At 49.2% G+C, this 25,429-nt stretch overlaps 2 protein-coding genes across 2 annotated transcripts; one reads left to right on the plus strand and one right to left on the minus strand.

Annotated features, from left to right (window-relative positions):
* Positions 1–585: 585 nt before the first annotated feature.
* NOL12 (nucleolar protein 12) lies at positions 586–6,149 on the minus strand. The gene is made up of 6 exons (XM_050940102.1): positions 6,012–6,149; positions 5,343–5,448; positions 4,489–4,537; positions 3,740–3,882; positions 2,341–2,432; positions 586–1,336 (listed from the first exon to the last, which is right to left on the minus strand). The coding sequence occupies exons 1-6, from the start codon at positions 6,083–6,085 to the stop codon at positions 1,165–1,167; spliced, it is 636 nt and encodes a 211-aa protein (XP_050796059.1). The 5' UTR covers positions 6,086–6,149; the 3' UTR covers positions 586–1,164.
* A 6,084-nt stretch (positions 6,150–12,233) lies between these two features.
* On the plus strand, positions 12,234–25,169 carry LOC127046209 (arf-GAP with dual PH domain-containing protein 1-like). Its single transcript, XM_050942921.1, has 11 exons — positions 12,234–15,305; positions 16,484–16,614; positions 17,575–17,666; positions 17,750–17,832; positions 18,330–18,442; positions 18,920–19,066; positions 19,447–19,530; positions 20,563–20,625; positions 22,519–22,590; positions 23,358–23,589; positions 23,712–25,169. Exons 1-11 carry the CDS (start codon positions 15,215–15,217, stop codon positions 23,738–23,740), a joined length of 1,137 nt encoding a protein of 378 aa, XP_050798878.1. The 5' UTR covers positions 12,234–15,214; the 3' UTR covers positions 23,741–25,169.
* The last annotated feature ends 260 nt before the right edge of the window (positions 25,170–25,429 follow it).

Raw genomic sequence — 25,429 nt, forward strand, 5'->3', positions numbered from 1 at the left:
CTACATTGGATTACCAGCGCTGGATCACCAGCGCTGGATCCTCTACACCCGAGACAAAACGGGAGTACGGCCAGCGCTGCAAACAGGGAGTTGCAGCGCTGGTGGTGCCCTGCAGATGTGTACACCTTCAAAGTTGCAGCGCTGTAACTCCCTCACCAGCGCTGCAACTTTCTGATGTAGACAAGCCCTTAGTCAAGCCACAGGAGACCAAACAGCTCCCTCTGGCACAAACATTCAAGAGGTCAGAAGATGACCACTGCAAAGGCCTGGGAAGATCTCCGCCATCACCATGGGCACAACAACACAGTTGGGCCAGTGCACTAGGGGATTTCTTACTCTTCTCAACTGTCACACTGTCTGTCAGACGTAAGATAGCAGCCTTCAGTGACCAATGGAGCAATTCACTCCTGCCATGCCTATCTCAGTACTGGCACTAAAACATCTCCACATGCGTTCTCCTCGCTGAGGAGCTATGTGCTGGAGAATTCAAGGCCCTCCTCACCCCTCAACAACAGGACCCATCCCTTTCCTCCCAGCTGGAACTGGGCTTAGTCTATCTATCCCATCTGCAATAAGGCACACACATTTGCACTCTTACAAAGTGATATTTATAAAGATTTACACCAGGAAGTTACCAATCTCACCCTGGTTATCTGTATATAGGCATGTGGCTTCGTGCAAAGAGCACGAGACACTCAAAGTGGGGCCAGCTTTCTTGAGCAAGGAGGGCTGCAAAGTCAATGCAATAGAGCACGGGTGGAAGCTGCTCTCCCTCATCTTGTAAACCATCTAGATGTATTCGCTCCACACCCAACTCTTCCATTTCTATAAGGTAAGACACTAGCTTTCTTCTGCTCCCATGGGAAGAAGAAATTCCAGGGAAGAGGGACCTATGCAGAAAAGACAGGTCCAGGCTCGATTCACAGCCCCCACAACAGAGACTGTAACAGACCTTCCACTGCACGCAATTACAATGAAAAATGATGGGCCCAGTGTTTACTGGCTCCAACCAGGAGAAGAGATAGATGGGCTTGGCTGTACAGGTTGTTGAACAAGAATCCAAATAAGGTCCCATCCACAACAAACTGGGCAGTCACATCAGGCAGAGACTGTTGCCAAATGCAGAGCCTTGCCTTGCAGATAATTTCCACTTAAGTTTGTCTATCAGTCTTGGTTGCACCCTCTTTTGCCAGTCAGTTTCCGGCGCTGGGACTTGCTGGTTCGTCTAGCACTAGGTTTCGGGGTTTTCTTGTGTGGGTCTTGGCCACGCCTGAGCTGCTTTCCCTTGGGCTTCTTCCGGCTGCGTGCGTGCAGTGAGGCAGTGAGTGAAGAGATCCTGCAGAGGAAAGAGAGAGAAAGTCTGAGGCTTGGTCTACGCTACAGACTTATGCTGATATAACTATGTTGCTCAGGGGTGTGGAAAATCCACACCGCTAAGCGATGCAGTTATACTGACATAACTCCTGTGTAGATAGCGCTATGTCGATGGGAGACCTTGTCCCACTGATATGGCTACTGCCTCTCAAGGAGGTGGATTAAGCTCTCCCATTGGCACAGGTAGTGGTCTTCACTAAGCACTACAGTGTAGACAAGCCTTGAGACCTAGCTGGGATGGAGGGGTGCCTAAACGCAAGGGGATTACAGCTTCCACCACAAAGGCAGTTTGCCTGTTTATGGTGATGCAGGGCACCATGATATTAATATTTGCATTGCACTAGCACCTAGGAGCCCCAATCATGGATTAGGACCCCATTATAATCAGTCTGTACAAACAGAACAAAAATAACCCCTATGTCAAATAACTTGCAGTCTAAGTATGCTGCATAAAGTTTTAATGCCTTTGAAAATGGAGCACAGTCCAGTCACTTTAGCATTAAATACCACCCTGTAATGCCACCAAAGCAGCTTTGAATCCCGGACACTAGAAAATGTTGAGAATGCCACAGGTTTAAGCTTTAAAGTCACCTGATTGGCAAACCGTCTCCTTTTGCAAATCTGTTGAGGAGGGGGCGGGACTTCACCCAGACTGCACCAATATCATTCTGCTGCCATTAGCAGGGATTAACATTACTGAGCACTCATTATCCATCAGTGCAAAACACCCCTCAAACTCAGCTTTGTAGCACCATAGCCCATCTATGCTTGTGTTCTGCCGGTGCCCTCCACTGGTAGCTGATGAGCCATACCATCAGCTTAACAAAACACAGCAAGCCCAGGATGGACATCAAAACTCTATGTTGTCGCCCCACATGCATACTCCAGATATCCAAGTTAGAGGATAGTAGAATGCTGCAGCATTGTTTGGGGCAGGAGGAGAGAGGTGAGTAGTTTTATACCCACCTCTGGGACAGGAAGGGATCTCCAGACTTCTTGGGCAATGTGCTTGTGAATCCGCACGATGTTTCCTTTTCTTCTGATCCACTACCTCCTCCCTAACAAAACATAACAGGTCAGTCTGAGCAGCGTTAGGTGGTTCCACAGCTCTCTCATTCTGACAACAAATTTGTGAAAAAAAGATTCTCTCATAGATGACCTCCTTCTCAAATCCTCCACTACTTGGTTCCCAATGTCTCAGTAAACCATAAAGAAGGGCTCCACAGACCAATAGGGAACCACTATCCTGTTCCATACCAAGACAAAACCTGTAATTAAGGTCTAAAGCAGGGTTCGGCAACCTTTCAGAAGTGTTGTGCTGAGTCTTCATTTATTCCCTCTAATTTAAGGTTACGTGTGCCAGTAATACATTTTTAACGCTTTTAGAAGGTCTCTTTCTATAAATCGATAATATATAATTAAACTATTGTCATATGTAAAATAAATAAGGTTTTTAAAATGTTTAAGAAGCTTCATTTAAAATTAAATTAAAATACAGAGTCCCCCGGACCTGTGGCCAGGACCCAGGCATTGTGAGGGCCACTGAAAATCAGCTCGCGTGCCGCCTTTGGCACATGTGCCATAGGTTGCCTACCCCTGGTCTAAAGGGACACAGAACTGAGTTTCATTATGAATCAGAGGGTTTCATTTTTGAAAAGACACCAGGGTGGATTTCTGGATGGGCAGATGTCCTCAGGGATCTGCAGGATTCCCTCTACCACACAGGGAACCTTTTGGTTCTACATTACTGGTTCAACTCCATAGGCTCATTGTGATCACAAGGCATTTCCAACCAATTACTGCCTGGAGGCCCTGGGGAAATGAGCTTGAGGTCTCAGTTCAGTTCTGGGGTTTCCATATACCAAAAAGTCACCACAGCTGGAACTAACTGGATTCCTCATTTGCAGTCTCAGCAGAGAGACCAAGGACTAAGTGGGTCACGGAGACAAATTCCCTCTCACCATAGAGATGATCTCTTCAAGATAGGATTCAGGCCAAGTGGACAGGCCACGTAGGGAAGTCTGTACACTTGCTAGTCATGTCATACCTGCTGTGGGGATACAGCAGCCACCAGGGCTAACAATTCACTATCTTTCACCAACACTAAGTTTCTATGGAATATCAGAGAACTTAATTTTGGGCGTGAAGCAGACTTTCGGGGAAAGTTTACACCCACTCATGAACCAACCATTACACTGTTCCTCAATTACCAAAGTTGCTAGTCTCCTTTCTCATCCTTGCTCCCACTGGGGGCCCCAGAAGACTCAAACTACTGTCATATTTAGGGAATGTTGGTCCCATCCAACCAGCTTTGGAGATTTTTGAGGCTGACACGATGAGGACGGGACACAGCAGAGAGTAGTACCCCAAAGGAGCTGAGTCCTAGCTGGCGTGCTCCTGAGAGGTCCAGGTCACTGATGGTAGTCACTGTTACAGTGTGGTTTGGGTGATCAATGCTCACAGACTCTGTTTGGGATGTCACCAAATGTTCCAACTCATCAGCCTCATCTGCAGAGTCAACAAAACACATCACTGACTACACAAATACAAAGCAAATGGGCTTCCTGGGTCAAATTCACCCTGACCAGCTTCTGCTCTATATGGGTAGGTGCCCCAACTGCTGCACCCAGCATTACACGGCTGAGAAGGCTCTGAAGCCACAGAGGCAGAGAGTGGAGTCAATAAAACAAACATCCTTTCCTCTCATATAGAGGATCTCACACATTGACAAAGCCTTACAGATCACCTCCCAATTGCTGCTTTCTATACCTCCCACCCCCACCATACACAGTCTCTGCCTGGAAAGATGGTGGCAGAGGGATTCCACTCCATAGCCCATCAACATTGCTTCTCAGTCAGGCACAGGGGGCAATAAAATAATCGCTGGGCTAAGTGGGCTGCCTCTGCTTCACGCCCAACTCACATCACGCTAATGAAGGAGAGATTGGACACGTGTCTCCTAACAGCAGGACATAAAACTTAAGGCATCGGGTTGGCCCTCAGTTAAAAACTCCTCCTTGTAGCTTCAGCACCCAGCCATTTGTCTCTCCGCCCCCATCAACTGAGTTGTTGGTCATCATGGGGTATAGATCCACTACAGGAGACAATACTCACCTAGGGCTTCTTCTCTCTCTGTCAGCATTTTCAGGTACTCCTTGCGCCGCTAGAAAGGAAACAAGTCAAGTCACTGCAGTACTTCCAGTCTTACTAGTTGTCACCTATGGCACAATCTCTGAACCCCTGCCCAAAGCATGCCCTCACCCTTCCTCCACAACTGGCCTGCAAAATAAATTTCAAGTATCAAGCTGTTCTGCATATGCAGCATTGGCTAGAGCCAGTGTGAGGACGGGGAGTGTAATCTTCCTCCACGATGTGTCAATGCACATCAATTCCACCCTAATGCATCCCATTATTATAGTACTGGAGTTACCATGCAGCTCTGCTGATACAGCCAACTGCTGCAGAACCTTCAGCTATTCAAGTCCTGTCTTGTTTCCCTCCCAGCACCCTGTCTTGTCAATACACCTTACCCTTGGCCTGAAACACCCCAGCTACTCCACAACTACTGTATAGCCCAGGGGTCAGCAACCTTTCAGAAGTGGTGTGCCGAGTCTTCATTTATTCACTCTAATTTAAGGTTTCGCATGCCGGTAATATATTTTTAGGTTTTTAGAAGGTCTCTTTCTATAATTATATATTATAGACTTAAACTATTGTTGTATATAAAGCAAATAAGGTTTTTAAAATGTTTAAGCAGCTTCATTTAAAATTAAATTAAAATGCAGAGCCCCCCGGACCGGTGGCCAGGACCTGGGCAGTGTGAGTGCCACTGAAAACCAGTTCACGTGCCGCCTTCGGCATCCATGCCATAGGTTGCCTACCCCTGGTATAGCCCCTTGCCACAACATACTGCCACGAACTAAACACCTCTAACCAGCTAACCACACAGATCACCTAGGCGAAAGTACCTCCTCTTTCATCTTCCTTTGCTCCTCTTTCAATTTTCGTTTGATCTCCTCCACCGCCACTTTCCGCCTCTCCACTTTCCGCTTGTGGAACCCGGTCAGGTACTCCCTGCAGTGCACATGGGGCAAGTTACAGCCATCCTGAACAAAAGAGAAGCCCTGACCCTTGCAGAAGCTCCTCCTGTCCCCAGAGAGAGGAGTGGGGAATGGGAGGAAGAAAACCATCAGTCTGGTTATATGGCCTGCAGCTCTCCACAGAGGAGGAGGAGGGCCAGCATAAAGCAGTCCCAAAGCTGAGGCCAAAGCCAATTTCCCTTCCTACCAGTTCAAGAGGCCTGTCTCACTCAGCATACAAAGAAAGAGGCAGGGAGAGAAGAAACGTCCCTATTTTGTGTGTGTGTGTGTGTGTCTGCTTCCCACGTGGGAAGGCGCCTCTGCAAGGGGAGCAGTCCAGCTACTCCCCCTTCCCACACACGTGGGGGGTACGTCTGGAGGAAGTGGGGATCCAGCTGCCTTTCCCCGACACACACACGTGGGGAGGTGACTCTGAAGCTGGGGGCAGCTGCCCCTTACACACACGTGGGGACGGCCGGCGGCGTCTCCGCCGTCGGAGCCTCGTTACAGCCGGCAGCTGCGGGCCATGGAGCCCGGCTCGGGGCCCCGCTCACTCACCGCCGACTATCCTCATCGAAGATCACCGCCCGCCGGAGCCCCGCGCCGCTACCCCCCTTCTTCTTGCGGCCCATCCCGGCCCAGGCCCAGCAACGCTGCTCCTGCCGGAGAACAGCCGCCCGCCTCTTCCACCTCCTTCCGCTCGGCGGCTCACACGTGGCCTTCCAGCACCGCCCCCGGGGGATCGGCTCCGTTCCTCCGCTGTCCGGGGAGGGGAGCGATACAGACTGAGCTGGCAGGCCGGGGCTGAAGCGATGTCTCTCCCTCACGCCCCATCCGGGAAGGATTCGGCTTGGGGCGTGGGAGGGACTAGGGCCAGGTGGCCCTCAGCCTCAAGTGTGGCTGACAGCATGCACAATGCCAGCCCTAGCTCGCGGACCCACCCTTTACAGCCAGGCTCAGCTTTGGGCGAGGATGAGCTCCTCAGCGAGTTTCATACCAGTGTCTCTGCTTTCCTGGGGCGCATCCCCCCTTTCCTCCACCCCCCTCCCCCAATGCCTGAGGCCGTTCCCAGAACAGTCTCCATACGTTAATAACAATAGCTGGAACTTCCCAATCCTGGGATCCTAGGTTGGCAGGGAGCAGAGATGGAGAGACTGACTTGTGATTTTTGAATGCTTAGGTTGGCTATTCTGTGGGGGTCCTTCTCTGAGGCACTGATACCTTATCTACAACAACCGAGGGAATAAAATCGGAATCGATTGACAGCCTTGCTGCCTTTCCTCTAGTTTCCTGATCTGAACTTCAATCTTCAGTGTGCAGCTTTTCTGTACCCACCTCTTGTCAATTACCTGTTCTCCTGTTAGTAGGTCAAATTCTGCCCTCAGTTACAACCATATAACCGCACAGAATAAAGTGGCACTGGGTGTACATGAGGGATGAAAGTGGCCCTTTATCTCTGTTCCTTTAACTCATTGGAGATACTGCCACTGGGACTGAGGGCATATTAGTTCCCCAACTCTTCACGAGCCCAACTCTTTACGATGTTCCCTTCAATGTAGTGGCTGGACTAATGCACTGCAGGGCACCAAGCATGTGAATATATTTGTCCGGCAACTACACTTAAGGGAGCAATCTGGACTAGCTCCATTATCTTCCCCTCTCTATTGTATTTATTTAGGCCTGGTCTACAAGTCACAGTTACTAAGCTGCCTTGCACTGTCCTGCCCGTGGAATGTCTCCACTTATTATAATAATAATAATAGGAGATATATCTATCTCCTAGAACTGGAAGGGACCTCAAAAGGTTATTGAGTCCAGCCCCCTGCCTTCACTAGCAGGACCAAGTACTAATTTTTGCCCCAGATCCGTAAGTGGCCCCTCAAGGATTGAGCTCACAACCCTGGATTTAGCAGGCCGATGCTCAAATCACTGAGTTATCCCTCCCCTACTTACATCAGTGGCTATCTACCATAATTTAGTAACATCACCTTCCCAAGCAGCATAGCGTCACACTCCATGTAATTAGGTCAACTCAGTGTCAGTGTAGATACTGCATTGCTTACCTTGACCATTACTGGCTTTCAGGAGCCACAATACCTCACAGTGACAATACAATTGATACAAGTGCTCCTGGTGAAGATGCACACCATTGACACAAGGAGCCAAGTGTGCACACACACGAGTGATTTAATAATGGTGGGGGCTGTATACCAACATAAGTTAGGTTGACATAATTTTGTACTGTAGACATGGCCTTATCTAGCTTCTTGTACAGTACTCATCACCATACTATCAGAGCTCCTGGAAGTAGCACATCCACTCTTCCCTCTCATAACTCAGGAGTGGTGTGCCCACTCTTTACAGAAGGGCACAACAACTTACAAAATGGTTACTTACCATAATGATTATCGTTTGAGATGATTTGCCTGCATGGATCCCACTTGTAGGTGAAATGCATGCTCCTTGCATGCACAAGCTCAGGACTTTCTGGAGGGCCCATACTGTCATTACCTTCTACTATTTCAAGAATCTATCATAAAACTGAAATAGTAGAGAAGAATGTGAATCACTACAGTTACTGTGGTAAATTACTTTTTCTTCTAGCATTGCCTGCATGGATCCTCTTGCAGGCAACTGGTAAAGGGCATTAAGAAATGGTAGGTGTAATTAAGTTAATACTTGTACAGTGCTTTAAACATTTACATTGTTTATTTTTGTTATTTTATTTCCAGTGTACTGCTGAATAGAGCTGGTGGGAAAAGTTCCAAATTTACCAATTCAAAATATTTTGCAGAGATGATGCAATTTCACTGACGTTCCCATGGAACCCTGTCAGTCAGCTGTTTTCCTCCCAACTTGACTGTCTGGTGGGCTGCTGGGAACCCCAGGCTTCTAAGGTCCTTGGCTCTGGGCAGCACTAAAAGGGCACTGCTCCAGAGATGGGGCTCCATTCCCTTTCATGGAGAATTTTGAAATTTGGAATTAAACCACATTTTGAAATATTAACATCCTCCGTGAAATGGAATGACCTTTCTCCAGAACATCTCTACAGACCCAAGTGGAGAAGGGATAACATTTCTTTCTTTGGCACTATCTCATGCTAGGGATCCCTGAAAGGGATGTGGAAGAGGGATATAGGCAGCATGGAGTGAAATTGCATAAAGTTTCCCTTTGAAATGATTTTTAAGAAGAATTGGTCTGAGGCAATTCTACTCCATGCAACAAGGAAATAAGAAAGGTTGTTGCCAAAGGAGCAGGAGAAGGGGAACAGGTCCACAGAGAAGGCTGGTCCAAGATTCTTGAATGGACTGTCAGATATAAGACCTTGCCACAGATGACACGGTCATCCAGTTAGCAGTTGCAGATGCTGGTCTCTGTGAAAATGCATCTATCTCATAAGTAACTCTCTGGACAAAGGCCCTTGGTTAGTGTGTTACCTATGTCAGGGACTCTAACCCAGACGGCAAAGTTCATTGTCTGACCGCGAGAGAGACAGGCAACACCAGCAAGGTCCGATCAAAAGCTCTTTATTGACAAGTGCACGCATCAATAGAGAGCAGCTCGTCTCCAGAGAGAACCAGCCTGCTCTTTACATCTTAGTATAAGCCTATATAGACAGTTCCGTCGCGTCATAAATTATTCACTGGAGCAACCCACCCCCTTCTTCTAACAACTAGAAACTAGACACCTTTAGTATACATGCATGCCTAAAGTTCGAAATGTAGGGGAGTTAAAAACAAACAAAGAACAAAACCAGGGAGTGAAAACAAGGAGGCTGGGAAACTAGGACTCTTATCAGTTCTTCGAAGGAGCTGCCCGAACACAGCACATCTGGTACTATGCCAGGAATGCAGCTTCTCTCTTATCTCACTTTTTCCCAGCGCTTGTGAGACATGCTGCTGCTTCTCAGTGTTTTCCACTCAGGGATTACCCACAAACCTCTGTTAGCCTGACTTTGGTCAGGTTGGCATACCTGGTTTTGTCTGCTATATCTTTATTCAGGCCTAACACCTATATAACCCCGGAGACTGAAATCTAAACTAAGGAGTTAACTTCTTTGCAGATGGAGGATAATAGTTCTAGAGACCTCAGCATGGCTCTTGAATCTTTAATAGAGAATGCAGAGAATCATTAGTTTAGGCCTGTTGGAATTATTAATAATATTTGAAATTATTAATATTGATATGGGAAATCAACAAACAACTAATTTAACCATTAATTCTTTTATTAAATCAAAAGGCCAAATGGTACTTATACAATTGCTCTAAACATGCCTAAAAAGCCTAATTAATACGCAATGTACTACATCCAAACAGTAACAAAACATTTAGAACCATTTGATCAAGATACTTACAACTGAGCTAAACCCAGGGGTACTCAGACTCATATCAGCCAGCTCCAGCGTGGTCAGGCAGGTATTAGTTATGAACCCTTTAAGAGTTTACTTTTTATACCTTTTAACCAACAAGTGATGTCACTGCCAATTACTGACTTCAGCTAAAAACCAAGTGGAGACAGTTCACCCTTCTTTCCACTCTTAATCCAGATAAGATTTACGAACTCCTTTCTTCCCAAGGCCTTTCCTCCCCTCCTTCTTGGTGTAGAACAGTTTTCCCATTGCACCTGGGTTCACATAGGCTTTAACACTGGTGTGTGCGTTGGGAAAGGGCTGTGTTGGCTCATTGTAAGACAGATTCTCTATGTGATTTAAAGCCATCTGCAGTCACCCCTATTGATCAGAGGCCTTCTTTTTAGAAAAATTCCCTTATCTTATTAGTTATTCTTTGAACCAGCCGTCCTCCCTACTTTATTCTTACAACACATATGTATTTTCTTAATCACAAACTTAAGCTAACTTTAGTTCTTTAATTTTAATGGGGCCCCTCAAAAGGGAGGTACTCAATGGTTCTTTGGACCTCTCAGGCAAATCTGAAGACTGGACCAAGGAATATAAATGCATCATTACAGATATGGCCAATGCTCTAGCTGCTATCATCTGCACTGAAAGCTGCTTAGAAGGCATGTTTTGTCACTTGATGACCCTCTGCTATCCCTGACTTAGTTTCCTTCTTAACAGCCTCAGGAAGCTGATCCTGGTGAGACAGTTTATCCCAGGTTAGCAGTGGCACTGGAACACTTTTAATAGTGGGGCTGCTGAAAGCCAGTTCCCTTACCCCTGTCTGCGCCCCTGCCCCCTGAGCTGGGGCCAGGAGCAGGGCCATGTATCTGGGAGGGGGGGAACTGGAATGGGATAAGGGGACTCAGGCTGGGGCCACAGCTGGGGGCAGGTGTGCGGCTGGCAGCTGGGACCCTGGACGCGGGGCCGGGACCCTGAGCGCAGGGCTGGCAGTGGAGCCCCAGGCCCAGGGCTGGCAGCTGGGACCCTGGGCATGGGGCTGGGAGCAGAGCTCTGTGCAAAACCTGGGGATCCTGCAGCACCCCGCACACTCCTAGTTCCCAGACCTACGCAGGTGAGGAAGCAGTATTTAGCTAACACTGCCTGGTAGCTGGCTGTCCTCATCTGGAGGGAGGCTGAGGAGTATGCCTTTTTCCACAGAAGATCTAACCTCCTTGAATTTCTCTCCCGAGATGTTGAACAAGAAGAATGAGATTATTGGTTTCTTTTTTGTGGGTTGGGTGGTTGCAAAAGTATTCAAACCTTCATTTGTGGGAATAGCTACCCTACTAGGGCCTGTAATATGTGGCACAAACTGAGACTTTCTCTGCTCAGCGGCCGGCTCCAGGTCTAGAGTCTCAGCAGTTCTCCCCATAGGTGTTTTTGTAGTCATTGGGCGAAGTTGCTGGAGGAGCCACAGTGTCATCTGGGGATGAATAGAAGGGATGAGGAGGTCCTGTGGCAGGATACACATCAGTCTCTTCATCCTCCCATTCTTCGGATCAGAATTTCTGAGGGAGATGCTTTGGAGCTCTCACAGCAGAAGAAAATGTAACCATCTTGGCCTCTTTTCTGCCTTCTTGGATTTTTCACCCCCTTTCAGGTACAGGCAATGGAACCCACATGGGCCTGTGAGGCTACGATATCACTGAGCCATAAGGCTATGGAGGTGATATGCCAGGAGGAACCAGGAAGCAGGAGGCATCCAAGAGATAAAAGGAGTCTCACCAAAATGAAGATGTTGGAAGTGAGAGATCCAAGGATGAACCTTGGTCTTGTTCCTGACAACAACAAGGTTAACTCTGGGCTGCTCTGGCTCCAAAACCTGCTGCACATAGATAGCACAATGTCAGGGGCAATAGAAAGGGGCAAGTGGAGGCTTCTTTATTTTGTGCTTAGGAAGTAGTAGTAAGGGCCAAGCTGAAGGGAGGTGTGGACCTCCTCAGTGCTGAAAGGTCCCAGGAAGACACAGATGCCACAGTTGATGCAGAGGGTCCTGATGCTGAAATATCCAAGGTAGAAGAGGCTGCAGCACTTGGCACTGAGGAAGTAGGATGGGCTGCTCTGCTGTCAAGGATATGGCTGACGTATCTAGAGTAATATTGAAAGAGTAATATGCCTGGGGCTTCTTTACATTTTTGTCTTCACCAGTGAGGAAGAACCCTGATACTGTAATGGGAAGCAGTCTCTGGGCCTGCTTCAAGAGCTGGACACAGAGGTAGAGGTAGCGCTTTTAGAAGGAGCTGATTCCTTATTGCCCATGACACTTGGCTTTGGAGAAGAGGACAGTCAGGTTGATTGGCTCTGAAAGGATGATTTCACAATATCTTTGGCATGGATTCCAGGGACTTGGGGGTCTGTGTCTCTGCCCATTGGGGAACCAGTGGTGTCATAGTATAATTCCCAACTCTGGTCCTTAGCGTCCAGGATATGGGTACTAGCCTAAAGTCCTCTAAGCTTAATTACCAGCTTAGATTCTGTAGTGTTGCCACCAATCAGGAATTCCAGGGCCTGATACCCTCTGGTCCCCCCAAACCCTTCCCTGGGGACCTCCAAGACCCAGATTCCTTGAGTCTCACAACAAAGGGGAATGAACCATTTCCCTTCCCCCTCCTTTCTTCCTCCCAGCTCTTTCCCGCCCTGGGTACACTAGGAGACCACCGTGATTCAACTCCTTAAATCACCACACCGAGAGGAATGTTACCTTCTCCCTCCCTTCTTCCCCGGAGAGAGATACAGAGATAAATGCAGAGAGCAGGTTTTTCTTCCCTCCTCCCTTTCCTTTCTCCCAGCAATTCCCTGGTGAGTGCAGACTCCCATCCCTGGAGTCTTACAAAAGATAACCAAAAAAATCAATTAGATTCTAAAAAAGAGGAAAACTTTAATAAAGAAGGAAAAACATAAAAATTGTCTCTGTAATCAAGATGGTAAATATACAGGGTTTTTATAGCTTATAGACAATAGAAAGAAGCTTTCTCCAGCAGTAACACAATTTAAGCTACTTCCAGCAAGTACACATCTGCAAATAAAGAAAAACAAGTTAAAAGACTGTTACCGCCTTTTTACTTACTTACTATTCTGAATAGATAAGAGACTGTAGCAGGGAGATTGGCAGAAACCTGGTTGCACCTCTAGTCCCGTCCAGGACCCAGAGAGAACAATGCACAAACCCAAAACCCACAAACAAAGGCTTCCCTCCACCTAGATTTGAAAGTATCTTGTTTCCTGATTGGTCCTCTGGTCAGGTGTTTGGGTCCCTGTTTGTTAACCCTTTACAGGTAAAAGAGACTTTAACCCTTAACTATCTGTTTATGACAAGTGGTCCTGCATCCTGATTCAACCATGTGAGACGGAGATCTCAGTGTGGCTTTCTCTGGTATTTCTGCCCTTGAGGATGTTGCCTTTATGATTCTCTGTAAAAGATGTAATTGAGGCAGGTACCTAGGGCTTGACAGTGTGAGAACTAAAGGATTTACAAATTGGGCCCTGGCCTGGAACATGCACTTTTCCTTAATGGAAGAGGGATCTCATGTGGTCATCTGTGATGGATATTAAACTACCAAACAAAAAACAGGGCTGAAGTCCATTGTCTTGGCTTTGACCGTTGAAAGGGTGTGCACGTCAGCACTGGAAACACTTGATGGAGGCTAAGGAGGATGTTAAGTGCCCAGTGGATCAGGAATCTAACACAGACTCTATCTCTAACTGTATTTAAAACAAGCAGCTGCATACAGAAAAAGAGCAAATTCTCCTGAGAGGGCAAAGCAAAGATCAAAAGGGAAGTGGCATGCCCTGTCAGTGCCGACTCGCTGCCTACAGCGGTTTGAAGGAACGGAGTGGTTGTTGGATCAGCACCTCCTTTTATGCTCTCGGGGGCATGAAGAACGGGCAAGGTGCACACACAGCCCCAACAGACATGGCCCTCCAGAACGTGCTGCGCTCATGTGCCCCAGCAGGGGCGCTGGAACAATTACTATAGTGGGCGTGCTGAGAGCCACTGAACCAAACTGTAAACCCTGGATATGATGGAAACCACTTCAAACCAGTCAGGACCTAAACCCAAGGCACCTCTACAGTGGGGACCCACAGGGCAATCCTCCCAGGAGCTCCATTCCTCTCAGCACTCGCTTTCCCGCCTCAAAGCCCCATTGGCTGAAATCTTCTGTCACTCTCGCCTCTACTCCAGTCAGCTTCCTCAGGCTGGGGGTGGGGCTAAACGTCAACTGCCAAACCTCAACTGCCACAGAACCTTGTGGAACCTTTCGACTCCAAGATTACAGGTTCCTGATTGGAGCCTCTCCCTCCCAATCAGGTTCGGGCAGGGGTGGGACTTTCTCACAATCTCCGTGCTTCCAGCTCAGGCTGAAGTTCACTTTCTAGTGTGGTGTTTAAAAGCGGCTGCTGGTGTGCAAGGCCCCAGATGTGTATAACATGATATCTTATGACCCCCTCTGGCAGTCAGGTCCCACATCCCTCTCTTCTGTCCCCTCAGAGATCGGATCGCATGAACTAGCTGTCTCCCCCTCCCTCACAGCTACAGATCAAGTCACATGTTCTTACCGTTTCTCTTCCATCAGTCCATACAACAAATCTCCGACTTCCTTTAAAGGAAATGCAGTTTAGCCCATGACAGTGGGAGCAGGACACAGGCTGTTCTGATAGTTACAGGGTGGGTGCTGTGGTTGTTTTCAGCCATGTCAGCGTGCCTCAAGACAAGCTGCAAGACCCCCTGAAATATCCAATCACTATTTAGACAGTGTGGTTTGGTGGTAACAGCAGGGAAGTGGGCATTAGGACTCCCATCTGTGCCACTGACTGGTTGTATGACCTCAGGCAAGCCACTTAACCTCTCTCTGCCTCACTGTCCCCATCTGTAAAATGGGGATAATATTTACTTTTCAGGGAGCTTGCGAGGCTTCAGTAATGCTTATAAGGTGCTTTGAGATCCTCTGATGAACCCTGGCACACTATTAATTATGAGGCGGCCTGGTGGCCATTACTCCTGACACTGAGTGTCACCTCTGAGCCATGGCTGTGTTGGCTTTAGCAACTTGCCTGCTGCTTCTGTTCTTTTCCTGGAGCTTGTCCTTTTACCAGCAGAATGCGGAAAAACCAGTTCTGTGGTTAATTGCTGCACTTCCCTTCACGCCCACACAGTCGGCCTTCTCCTCCTCCTCAGCCTGCATACACCTCTGTCTCTTTCCCTCTGCTGAACTCTGTCAATCCAATAGGGTTTGCTCTCCACTTTTATTAACCCTATTGATCCCCTGCCCCAAGCTCCTTCTCCCTTGGGCGAGTCAGTGGGCTTGATCACAGGTAGCTGCCTTCCTGGCCCTGCCCTACCCAAGGGCAGCTATTGGAGACAATGGCTGAAAAGCATGACAAGAATATGAAAGCCCTAAAAGAGGTGTGGAGGAGAGCAGAGAATGCCTTGTGCGCAGACTGTGGGAAGCCAGGTGAGTCTCTGGGGTCTCAGTAACACGGGTGGGGGAACAGGCTGCAGCGGAGAGAAGGGGACATTTAGCAGAGATGGGTCCATATTGGAGTTTGGTGTTGGGGAGAGAGTTCCACAGGAGGGGCAGCTGGAGTAGCCAGTTTTGGGGAGGAAGCTGAGGAGTAGGTGTCAGAAACTGTGTAGCCTTGGGGGAGCAGTATATCAGGTTGTGATGGTTTGATATGGGCTGTCTGGAGGAGTTCTCCTCCATGGAGGGGAAGGTATGGTGGGAGAGTCATTGACCTAGCTGGACACTAGGTGCAGGGATTTGTTTTGTGTGTGTGGAGATGGTACCTGGGTAGAAGAGATCCTACTGTGCGCAGTGGAGGAAGAACAGGGACATCCCACCGCTTGAAGAGCAGAAAGATGGGGAGATTTTGCAACCACGTCACCTTGGGCTGCTGTCATGTCAGATCTGAGTAATTATTTGGGGTCAGGCCCAGTCAGGACTTGACAGAGAAGCTTCTAAAGAAATTGCATATGCTGCAAAAAGTGATGTGAGTGATTCAGAAAGCCATCCTTGGAGCCAGCACTGAATCAATGTCCTGCCATGGAGATATTGTTCTACTGGAAGTGCCATCTTTTGAAAGGAATAGAAATCCAAGGTCCTAATCCTGGAGGAAAGTTAAAAGACCCCATGGCACTTTCAGCAAAATGAGGACGTTAACCCCAAATTCAGTTTTTGGTAATCAATCACATTTTACCTTCCTAAATTCCTACTCGTTTCAGTTGAGTTCAGTGTTGTTCTTCACTTCTTGTGTTGAACAGTGAGGTGTGTTGCTGTGCATTGTTAAATAGCTGCCATATTCCACCCCAGAGGTGGCTGCATTTCTGTATTGGGTGGCTGATTCTGAGAGAGAGAGAATCCATAAATTTTTTGCAGATCATTCAAAATAAAAGGCACAATATAGATATAAGATCATTATCCTACTGCTTGGAACAGCAGGAAGGATAGAATGATAGTGATGTATTTTATTAGCTGGTGTCTATTCCCCAGCAGGTGACTAACTCAGCTCACATGAAATTGAGGTTATACAGCACTCCTCATCTATTTCCCTGGGAGCCTTGACAGCACATTTCTCAGTCATGGCATATCTCCCTTGAGTACCTGCCACTGATCCCCTTTTTATTTACCCCCAGACCCTGACTGGGCATCTCACACTTTGGGTGTCTTTATCTGCCTGAGCTGCTCAGGGATCCACCGCAATATCCCTAACATTAGCAAAGTTAAATCCTTGAGGATGGACCACTGGGATGAGGCCCAGGTGCAGGTGAGAGTCTTCCTACCTGCATCCCTGCTGCAGTGCAAGTCAAGTCGTGGTTCTTTGTCCATAACACTCAATTTCTTGGGTCCTGGGAAAGTGAAATCACATGATCAGGCCTTTTGAGTCATGCTGTTGGACATTCACTTTCATTTCATAACTAGCCTCTTTGCTAGTAGTAGGGTTTTAATACCACAGAGGAGAGGATTCCCCCCAACCCATTCCTCCCCAAGCTGATGGACGATGCACTTACCTTTGGTGGGCAGAGTGAAGCAGTGGTTCTGCATTATTCCTACGCCATGTTATTTTATGACTAGGGTGGAAGTCTGCTTGAAACATACCCTGACAAGACACAGGGTCCCTTTTGTTGCACACAACTGATTCCCCACCTGGAGACCAGGCCCTAGGTCTTGCGTAGGACGCAATAGTCCAAGCATGACACCTCTTCCACCTCCACCTTGGAAGACTCTATGGCACTCTGGGAAAAACTTCCAAATAGTGCTGGATCTATGGGAGCTTGACTTCTCCGCCCACTGTTCCCCTGGGCACTCACCAGGACTCCCAGACAGTCATGCAAAATCATTCGTATAGCACCACTCTTTGGAGAGGAGCTGAGAACTCTGGGATATGTTCCCAAAAGGCTTTGCTGCTGCCACAGTACAAGGGATGGAACAGCAAGAGCACTAAACAAATGTACAAATGTCAAGTGTATATGCATTGCCCCCATGTTAACCACTTTTGGGATAATTACATTGGGTTCAGTACAATCGATGTAAATCTCTGTGTCAGACCAGGCCTTTGAGACTTGATAGACACCGACCCTTGTGCAGTCACTCATCCAGGAACATTTCAGTGGTTGGGAAAGGGAATCTGCTTAGATGGCTACACCCTGCCTGTGGGGGGTGGGAAAGGCCCACAGTGAAATTTGCATCAAAGGGAAGGCGCTGACTCTCTTGTCTTATTTTGCAGTTCCTGGAGCAGCATGGGAACGCAGTGGCTAAAGCCACATATGAGGCTCACATCCCCATTTACTATTACCAGCCAACCCACGCCGACTGCCAGTAAGAATAATTACTTAAAAGAGGGCGATCACTTCTGGGATCCTTCAGTCTGTCACTAAGCCCCACATTGTGTCACTCCACAGAGTCCTGAGAGAGCAGTGGATACGGGCCAAGTATGAACGCAAGGAATTCACCGAGCCAGGGAGACAGCTGCCGTATTCCAACGGTAAGAGCACGGCATGGATTTATCCCTCACATTTATACTGCCCCAGCCCTGGGCTGGGTGTTGACAGGGCACTATCATGAGAAAGCTTGCAGCACTGACATCTCTGCTGGCCCTGTCAGCAGTACTGTGGAGGAGCTCACATGCTGGCTTGTACTTACAGGACATTATTTTGAGGAAGCTCATGGTGCTGGCATCTTGGCTGGGCACTGCCACAAGGAAGGTCACAGCACCACTATCCCAGCTGGCACTGATGTGCTGGTCTGGCCAGGGCCCCAGGCTAAGAAATCACTGTCTTCCTCTATCCCACTCACAATAACCACAGTGGTCATGGATAAAGTTCTCCTGTCAGTGCAGCAAAGCAAACTCCTGCACCCGAGGGCATGCAGAATGAAGCAGGCAGAGCTCTGGGTCACTGCCAAGTGTGTGGCAGGCTGGGAGGCTGAGGTGTACATGCAGAGAGCAAGCTCTCTCACACAGACTGGCCTCTCTGTTCCTAGGGTTGAAGGAAGGGATCCTCTGGAAACGGGGACGGGATAACGGGCAGTTCTTACCCCGCAAGTTTCTCTTGTCTGAGCGAGATGGGTGTCTCAAGTATTTTGCCAAACCGGACGTGAGTATAGTCTACTTGAAGGACAGCTCCTGCCTTTCAGTGCATCTCAACCTGGGGAGAGTGCTCCCTGCTGGTGCCAGGGAGACATTTCTATTCTCCCCACACAGTCCTGAGGACTCCCCTTGCACCCTCAGAGTCCCCCACACTGGGACACAGCATCCCTTACTGGTAAAAGGGAGATAATTTCCATTCGCTACATTCCCAGAAGGATTCTCCCTTGGTGCTGCCAGCACAGCCCAAGCTGAGGAGAAAGCCCCTATCTCGTGCCATGGACACATCACTTTTCTCCCCTTCACAGTCAATGCGCCCAAACCTCTGACACACTCCCTCTGCTGGTGCTAGAAAAGCCTTTCCACTCTCCCTGCCCTGAGCACTCCTCTCCGCTTGCCTTGTCAGTGCCTCTCAGTCTCTAGCCAATGGTTTCTATCCCATCTGTATCTTTAGGGCCAGATTTCACGATTCCATTTCCTTTCTCAGGCAAAAGAGCCCAAAATAAATATTAAAATTGACACCATCAATGCCACATTCCAGCCAGTGAAGATCAAGAATCCCAATGGCCTGCAGATCAGCTACCTCAAGGACAACAAGACCCGCAATATCTTCCTCTACCATGAGGATGGAAAGGTATGGGGGCCTGTCCTAGCCCCAGACAGCAATCCCAGCCTTCAGCAGTAGCAGGTGCTGGAGGGAATGGTGTAGGAAAATGCTGGCAGAATCACTGTACTAACTGTTGTGGAAGTGCTGCATATGTGTGTGCGGGGGTGGGGGTGTCACTGGAGGGAAAGGGGCAGGAGGATTGGCTGGGGGATGAGTTGCTGTATAATTTAGGAGCCACTGCAGAGACTGGTATATAGGCTTTTGGAAGGAAACGGAGGAATGCTGTGAGAGTGTGGGCCATGGGAGGAGCTCTTACATATTCCCAAGATGCTGTTTGGAGGGGTGGATTGGGTGGGTCAGCACTGGTCAGTCTGAAGCTCTCTCTCCTGTGCTGCTTCCCTCCCCAGGAGATAGTGGACTGGTTCAATGCGATACGCGCAGTACAGGTTCATTACCTGAAGGTGGCATTTCCTGTGGCCAGTGACAATGAGGTAAGAGATCACCTGAGAGTAATAACCAGCCCCCCTGCTGGTATCCGTATCTAACACTACCCAGATAGAGGAATTTATCTGTTCTCTCAGAGTCCTCTGGGGAAGAACTCACTATTGTGACTTGGCTAATGTTCCCTCTAATTTTTTACATCCATGTGCGGAATGAATTTTGCTATGTGCACCAATATGGAAGTGATGTGTGGCAGGAGTGGGGCTGAGGGGTTCAGAGTGTGGGAGGGGGCTCAGAGCTGGGGCAGGGGGTTGGGGTGTGTGGGGGAATGAGGGCTCTGGCTGGGAGTGTGGGCTCTAGTGTGGGGCCAGGGATGAGGGGTTTGGGATGCGGGAGGGGACTCAGGGTTAGGGCAGAGGGTTGGAGTGTGGGGCGGTGGCAGTGATGGCTCTGCCTGGGGATGCAGGCACTGGGCTGAGGATGAGGGGTTTGGGGTGTGGGAAGGGGCTCATGGCTAGGGCAGAGGGTTGGGGCTCTGGGGTGGGGACAGGGATGAGGGGTTTGGGATGCAGGCTGCCTCAGGGCTGTGGTGGAGAAAGAGGACTCCCCCCAGCTCTCTCTCGCTACAGCAACCCAGGGCTGGGGGAGAGTGCTTCTTTCTGGCCATGGCAGCTCTGAGGCTGGGGCTGAGGGAGACATGCTTCTCCCTACGGTGGCAGCTCTGGGGCCAGCGGAGAGACACCTCTCCCCGCTGTGTGCCTGCGTGGCCCTTGATAGCCTGCTGCGCGGCTGCACAGCTTAGAGGGAACTTAGGATGCTAAGCTAACAGAGGTGCAGTTAGAGGGGCCTGAGATGGGCAGAGAAGAGCTGCTTTCTGACATATCCCACGGAGACATCCCTCTCCCCGACAAAGTAGGGAAGGTGACATTAGCAGATGGAACTTAGAAGGGGATTAAGATCATGAGAAGGAGGGAGAAGAGAGTAGTTGGAGAGCTGAGGGCACAGTGAGAGGGAGGGAGTGAACAAGAAGAACCAGTTAAAGTGAAAGGTGTGCTGGGATATATCATTCTCCTTTTATGCAGATCAAAAGCCGACTAATGCAGAAATTCCTGAAGGAGGGATACATGGAGAAGACTGGTCCCAGGGTAAGATGGGATGGCACAAGGAATCTAATTGAGGGGGAGTTGCCACAGAGGCACTAGGGTTCCTGACCTGCCCGGGTTCATTTCAGCATTCTCATGTTTGTCTTCATATCCCCAGACTTCTCAAAGATCCATGGCAATGCTGCTCTGTGCCTCAGCTAGGGCACAGCCGGGGTCTCATTGGGGAACAGTGAGGGTGGCAATGAGGAGATGCAAAATTAGATGAACATGGAGTGAATTCCTCACTCATCCCACAAGAGTGGGTTTATTAAGTGTATGTACATGCTTGCATGTGGACCTTGGAGACTGACCTTCCCTGTCACCTGAGCTCAGGGGCCCTTTGGGTGAGAAGTCTGTATGTTGGTGGAGACACTCAGGATTGAAAGAACATGGGTACTGAATCCCCTTCTCACCTCCGCAGAAGTGGGCTCCCTCCAGGGCAGGGATTTTGAGCCCAGTTTGTGTGTCTAGATCAGAGTTGGGCAAACTATGGCCCACGGGCCACATCCAGCCCTTGGGACTGTCCTGCCTGGCCCCCGAGCTCCTGTCCCGGGAGGCTAGCCCTGGCCCCTCCCCCTCCCCCACTGTTCCCCCTTCCCCACAGCCTCAGCTCGCTTGCTCTGCCACAGGCGCAATGCTCTTGGCAGCAGGGCTGTGAGCTCCTGGGGCAACACAGCTGCAGAGCTCGGTCTCTGTGCTGCGTGGTGGCAGTGGTGTGGCCTGGCCGCACCGCCAGCCACCGGTGCTCCGGGCAGTGTGGTAAGGGAACACAGAGCAGGGGGGTTGGACAGAGGGCAGGGGACTTTGGGTGGTGGTCAGGGGGCAGGGGTGTGGATGGGGTCGGGGCGGGGAACAGGGGGTTGAATGGGGGCAGGGGTTCAGGAGGGGCAGTCAGGAAGGATGGGTGGCAGGGGGCAGTCAGGGGCAGGGGGTCCAGGGGCAGTCAGGGGACAGGGAAAAGGGATGGTTGGATGCGCAGGGGTCCCGGGGGGGGCCATCAGGAATGAGCGGAGGGGTTGAATGGAGCGGCGGGGGTCAAGGAGTGGTCAGGGGACAGGGAGTGGGGGTGTGTGGATGGGGCAGGGGTCCTGGGGGGCTGGCAGGGAATGGGGGGGCAGATAGGAGGTGGAGGCCAGGCCACGATCCCCTCTCCTAACTGGCTCTCCATACAATTTACAAAACCTGATGTGGCCCTCAGGCCAAAAAGTTTGCCCACCCCATGTCTAAATCAGGGATAGGTAACCTATGGCATGTGTCCTGTGTCACACTGCCCAGGTCCTGGCAGGGCGGCTCCAGGCACCAGCACACCAGGCGCGTGCCTGGGGCAGCAAGCAGCGGGGGTGGCCTGCTGGTCGCAGTGAGGGCAGCAGTCAGGCAGCATTTGGCCGTGTTTTGGTGGCAGGTACGCTGAAGGCCCGGGAACGGCGGACCTCCCGCAGGCGTGCTGCTGAAAGCCACCTGAATGCTGTGCTTGGAGAGCCAAAATACATAGATCCGCCCCTGGGTCCTGGCCACCGGTCCAGGGGGCTCTGCATTTTAATTTAATTTTAAATGAAGCTTCTTAAACATTTTAGTATCAGAGGGGTAGCCGTGTTAGTTAGGATTCTTTGCTGTGTAAACATTTTAAAAACCTTATTTTCTTTACATACAACAACAGTTTAGTTATGTTTTATAGACTTACAGAAGGAGACTTTCTAAAAACATTAGAATGTATTACTGGCATGTGAAACCTTAAATTAGAGTGAATAAATGAAGACTCAGCACACCTCTTTCGAAACGTTGCTGACCCCTGGTCTAGATGAAGCCCCGGATTTAAATAAAATGCAGTAGCAATTCCCCTCTCTCCCCCGCAGAGGGCACTCTCCTCCTATAAATGTTCCCTCTTCACCTCCACAGCAGAGAGAGGCCTTCAGGAAGCGCTGGTTCACACTGGATCACCGCAGACTCATGTACTTCAAGGATCCATTGGTAAGTAGCGTGACCAGACAGCAAGTGTGAAAAATTGGGACAGGCGGTGGGGGGTAATAGGAGCCTATATAAAAAAAAGACCCAAAAATCGGGACTGTCCCTATAAAATCAGGACATCTGGTCACTCTATTGGTAAGTCAGAACTTGGACTGCATCCAGCTCTATTGTGCTGTGCTCTGGGGCGAGGAACAGCCAAAGGGTCCCTTTCCCTAGTGGGGTGGAGGCGAGACAGAACTCCCCAAATGTCCATCAACAGATGCTTGGCCTCCCCATTCCACACACTTCTCTCCCTCAGCACCCAGTCATTCCAAGCCCTGTGCTTGCATCAGTTCTGCGAGCAATGGGAACTGGGTTATAATAGCGATATGGTGGAAGTGACGCTATCTCAGGATAGTAGGAAGGGGACAGGAGACCCTTCTTATTCAGCCACCCTCTGTGTAATCCCCCTTAATGCCCTTCTAGAGCCTCCAGTTCCTAACGCCATATTCTTTGGTCTCTTGTTCCAAAGATCATTGCTCATCCCCACCCCCCACTTCCCAAATCCCATCCCCTCTTAGTTGCTTCCTCCGTGTATAACTCCCCGTGGTGTTCTGAACCACCAGTTCCCTTTATCCCGTTTGTTGTCACCCCTCCTTAGACCATCAGCACTCATCTGCTCTGCCCCATCTCCCAAACTCCCCTAGCTCAGGCGCTGCTGGGACCATGTCTGTTTGGATGCCTGCGAATTCCTCCCCAGGACACATGTGCCTTTCTCTCCTGCTGTGTAGGATGCATTTGCTAAAGGCGAGGTGTTCGTGGGCAGTAGGGAGCATGGATACAGCGTCAAGCAAGGGCTGCCAGCGGGGGCTCAGGGCAGCTTCTCCTGGCAGTATGGCCTCACCATTGTCACCCCTGACCGAGAATATCTCTTCACCTGCGAGACAGAGTGCGACCAGCAGGACTGGATCGCTGCCTTCAGTTGGGTCATTGAACAGCCCATGACTCCCCAGGAGTATGCAAGTAAGTGCCAGGATGGTGTTCACTTCTCTCCTCCTGCGCCTGACCACCAGCCTCATAACAGAGAGAACTGAGGCTGGCCTGTCCCCCTGCTCTGATATACCCTCTATTTGCCTTCCCTACAGTTGAAGCCTACTTCAAGCTCAGCTCTTAGGAACCCCCTGGAGAACTGGACTGCAACTCTACTCTGCCTTAGCCCTTTGGGAGGGTGCTATGGGAGAGAAGAGGAGCTGTGCACCTGAGAATCTACACTCTCCCAGTACCTCATGGTTTAGAGCACTTTTTCTTAAACAGATCAACCAACCTCCCTTTGTTGAGGGGGAGAGAGGGGGGGAAATCAGGCTGTACCCCTTTAAATGGAAGACACATTTCAAGACTGAACACTCAAAGCAACCAGTCACTGAGACCACTCCTAAGCAATGTTGTGATTGAACCGGAGACTGGAAGGATCTGTCATCCAATCAGGCTTTGAAGGTTTGAGTACCAGGAGTGGTGAGGGGTTGGGGAGGGGGTGTTGTCTTTTAAACTTCCGTTATTGCACCTTACTGGAAAAGGGAAAGCTACCATAAAAGTGGAAACAAACAGTTTTTAAGCACTCATTCAACATGGGTGGTTTGCTGGATGGAGTGCAGCTCTGGCAGAGAGCGTAGTCTAGAAGCAATTATAACATTACAAGGAAATGGCTTCTCAGTTGCTTAGGGAGAATTGAATTTTTCTGGAAATATGATGATGTTTGACATTTTACCATCATAAATCCGGGAAGGACGTGTAGAAAATTAGTTCTCCAGCCAGGGCTGGTACCTTCTTTTTCATTGACCAAGCCAGCTGCACACAATAACCCAACTCAACAACTATCAAGTCACATATTCACAGGCAACCTTCCTCCAAAATTTTACTGCAAAGATTAAAGAACTGGTGTGTATGTGCATATATAAATTAGGGAATCACTGATACGAGTATGGGGAAGACACTATATGACTATCGGCAGTACGGCAAAGGCTGAGACTGTTTTCATTCTGAGCTGTAAATTTTAACAGTTGTGTGCGTTCCATGATAATACTACTTAGCTCTTATCTAGTGCTTTTTAGCAGTAGACCCCAAAGCACTTTACAAAGGAACAAGTATCATTAGCCCCAGTTTACAGATGGACTGAGGCACAGGGAGGTGAAGTAACTTGCTCAAGGTCACCCAGCAGACCATGACAGAGCTGAAAACAGAACCCAGGTCTCCTGAGTTCTAGTTCAATGTTCTATCCATTAGGCCACGCTGCCTCCATAGAAGTGCAATACTCTGGACTGGCATGTGGGTTCATGTTCTCCTATTAGTGCCTGGCCCCAACAGTATAAACAACCTGCTACTTAAACATAGTTAAAGGAGTTCTTCATTAGCTCAAGCAGAAAAGACCTGTGTTTTGGATCCTGGAAGTTGCAGGTTCAACCCCTTCTGATGTCTCCATGGTTTATGACACAAGCAGCATGTGTATGTACATAGCATCTATGAACAGGGGCTAACTGGAGTTAATGGTGCACTCAGTAATGTAATAAGTTCAGAAAGAAATGAATAAAAAATTTCATTGTAGTTTATCGTTGGGTAGGAGAACTCCTGTTCTGTTAAAAGTTAACCCAAAGGACTCATTCTTGGAGGAAAGAAGATAACATGATAGCAAAATAAAGGGGGCAGTCTGTATTTTTCTACAGTGAACAGAGAGGGCCATGACTATTTCCATCAGCGTCAAGTTACACCTTACAAAGAATGAATGTAGCCAGCTTCACTTCCTTCTCTGCCCCTGTTGGGGGGATCCCTTTCTGCCTTTTGGCCTGGAACCACCGTGATCTAAGGGACT

Source organism: Gopherus flavomarginatus, chromosome 1 (genome assembly GCF_025201925.1).
Source record: "Gopherus flavomarginatus isolate rGopFla2 chromosome 1, rGopFla2.mat.asm, whole genome shotgun sequence".
Lineage (NCBI taxonomy): Eukaryota > Metazoa > Chordata > Testudines > Testudinidae > Gopherus > Gopherus flavomarginatus.

Bases quoted from the DNA above. Each gene is read 5' to 3' on its own strand.
- NOL12 (XM_050940102.1), bottom strand. From the start codon at position 6,085: ATGGGCCGCAAGAAGAAGGGGGGTAGCGGCGCGGGGCTCCGGCGGGCG. The intron at 2,433-3,739 runs GTACTACTCTCT...ATGTTTTGTTAG, and splicing joins TAGGACTCAGCTCCTTTGGG to GGAGGAGGTAGTGGATCAGA. The intron at 1,337-2,340 runs GTGGGTATAAAA...TTTCCTCTGCAG, and splicing joins GATCCCTTCCTGTCCCAGAG to GATCTCTTCACTCACTGCCT.
- LOC127046209 (XM_050942921.1), top strand. From the start codon at position 15,215: ATGGCTGAAAAGCATGACAAGAATATGAAAGCCCTAAAAGAGGTGTGG. The intron at 16,615-17,574 runs GTGAGAGTCTTC...CTTATTTTGCAG, and splicing joins GGGATGAGGCCCAGGTGCAG to TTCCTGGAGCAGCATGGGAA. The intron at 23,590-23,711 runs GTAAGTGCCAGG...CCTTCCCTACAG, and splicing joins GACTCCCCAGGAGTATGCAA to TTGAAGCCTACTTCAAGCTC.